The sequence below is a fragment of the Rhinopithecus bieti genome, unplaced genomic scaffold (genome assembly GCF_001698545.2).
Source record: "Rhinopithecus bieti isolate Rb0 unplaced genomic scaffold, ASM169854v2 scaffold_2399, whole genome shotgun sequence".
NCBI lineage: Eukaryota > Metazoa > Chordata > Mammalia > Primates > Cercopithecidae > Rhinopithecus > Rhinopithecus bieti.
Window position 1 is genome coordinate 1 of NW_016843040.1, and position 956 is coordinate 956.

At 53.7% G+C, this 956-nt stretch overlaps 1 protein-coding gene across 1 annotated transcript; it reads right to left on the bottom strand.

Annotated features, from left to right (window-relative positions):
- Positions 1-259: 259 nt before the first annotated feature.
- LOC108525088 (protocadherin alpha-2-like) lies at positions 260-926 on the bottom strand (the record flags this gene model as incomplete). The annotated part of the gene is made up of 1 exon (XM_017866166.1): positions 260-926. A coding segment is annotated over exon 1 (441 nt), but the record flags the coding sequence as incomplete, so codon positions are not given.
- Between the last annotated feature and the right edge of the window lie 30 nt (positions 927-956).

Consider the following 956-nt stretch of genomic DNA (forward strand, 5'->3'; position numbering starts at 1 on the left):
TTTCAGGCTTTCATGGTCTATTACTCATGACTTAATGAAGGAAATGCCAAAATGTAAAAATAAGAAAACAGTTTTGTAGATTGTTTAAGTAAATTGTTCAGTAAATGCAAGAAATTGATCTCTAATTCATATTCAACATTGCACAGTAGGATGATATAAAATAAATGAGAAACTATGAATCTAAATAACTAGTAGAAATCATATAGAATTTTTTTAAAAGAATAATTTTAGAATTGGCAAGAAAAATTAAAAGACTCACCTTTCCTACGTATTCTGATTCTGAGTGCTGTCTCTCTTCTGTGGAGTCTGGACCTTGAGATAAGCTGGGGCTGAAGGCCATGAGATCCGTCTTGGGTGGGTCCTCCCCAGAGCACACCCTCTGCCGCCTCTGCTGCGAGTAAGACCAGCTCCCCACGGCGCTGGAGCACACCAGCGTGGGCTTTCCGGGCACGCAAGCACCCTCAGTGGGCGGCACCGAGCACCGCAGCGCCGTGTACAGCAGCACCGTGAGCACCAACAGGCTGGATACCGCGCAGATGGCGATGATCAGGTACAAGTTGACATCCATCAGCGTAGCCTCTGAGCCCGCGGCGCCCACCCACGCCCGCGACGAGGCTTTGGGTGCCTGGCCACTTTCCACCAACGACACCAGCACGGTGGCCGTGGCTGTCAACGTCGGCTCTCCGTGGTCCTTCACCATCACGAGTAGGCGGTGGCGAGGCGAGTCAGTCTCGTCGAGGGCACGTGTCGTGCTGATCTCGCCCGTGTACAGCCCCACGCGGAACGGGATGCGAGCGCTGCCAGTACCCAGCTGTAGCTCGTACGAAAGCCAGGCGTTGTAGCCTGAGTCCGCGTCCACTGCACGCACCTTCGCCACCACGTACCCTGCACCCACCGACCACGGCACCAGCTCACTCACCGCGCCGGCAGCGGTGCCAGCCCTAGGAGCCAACAGT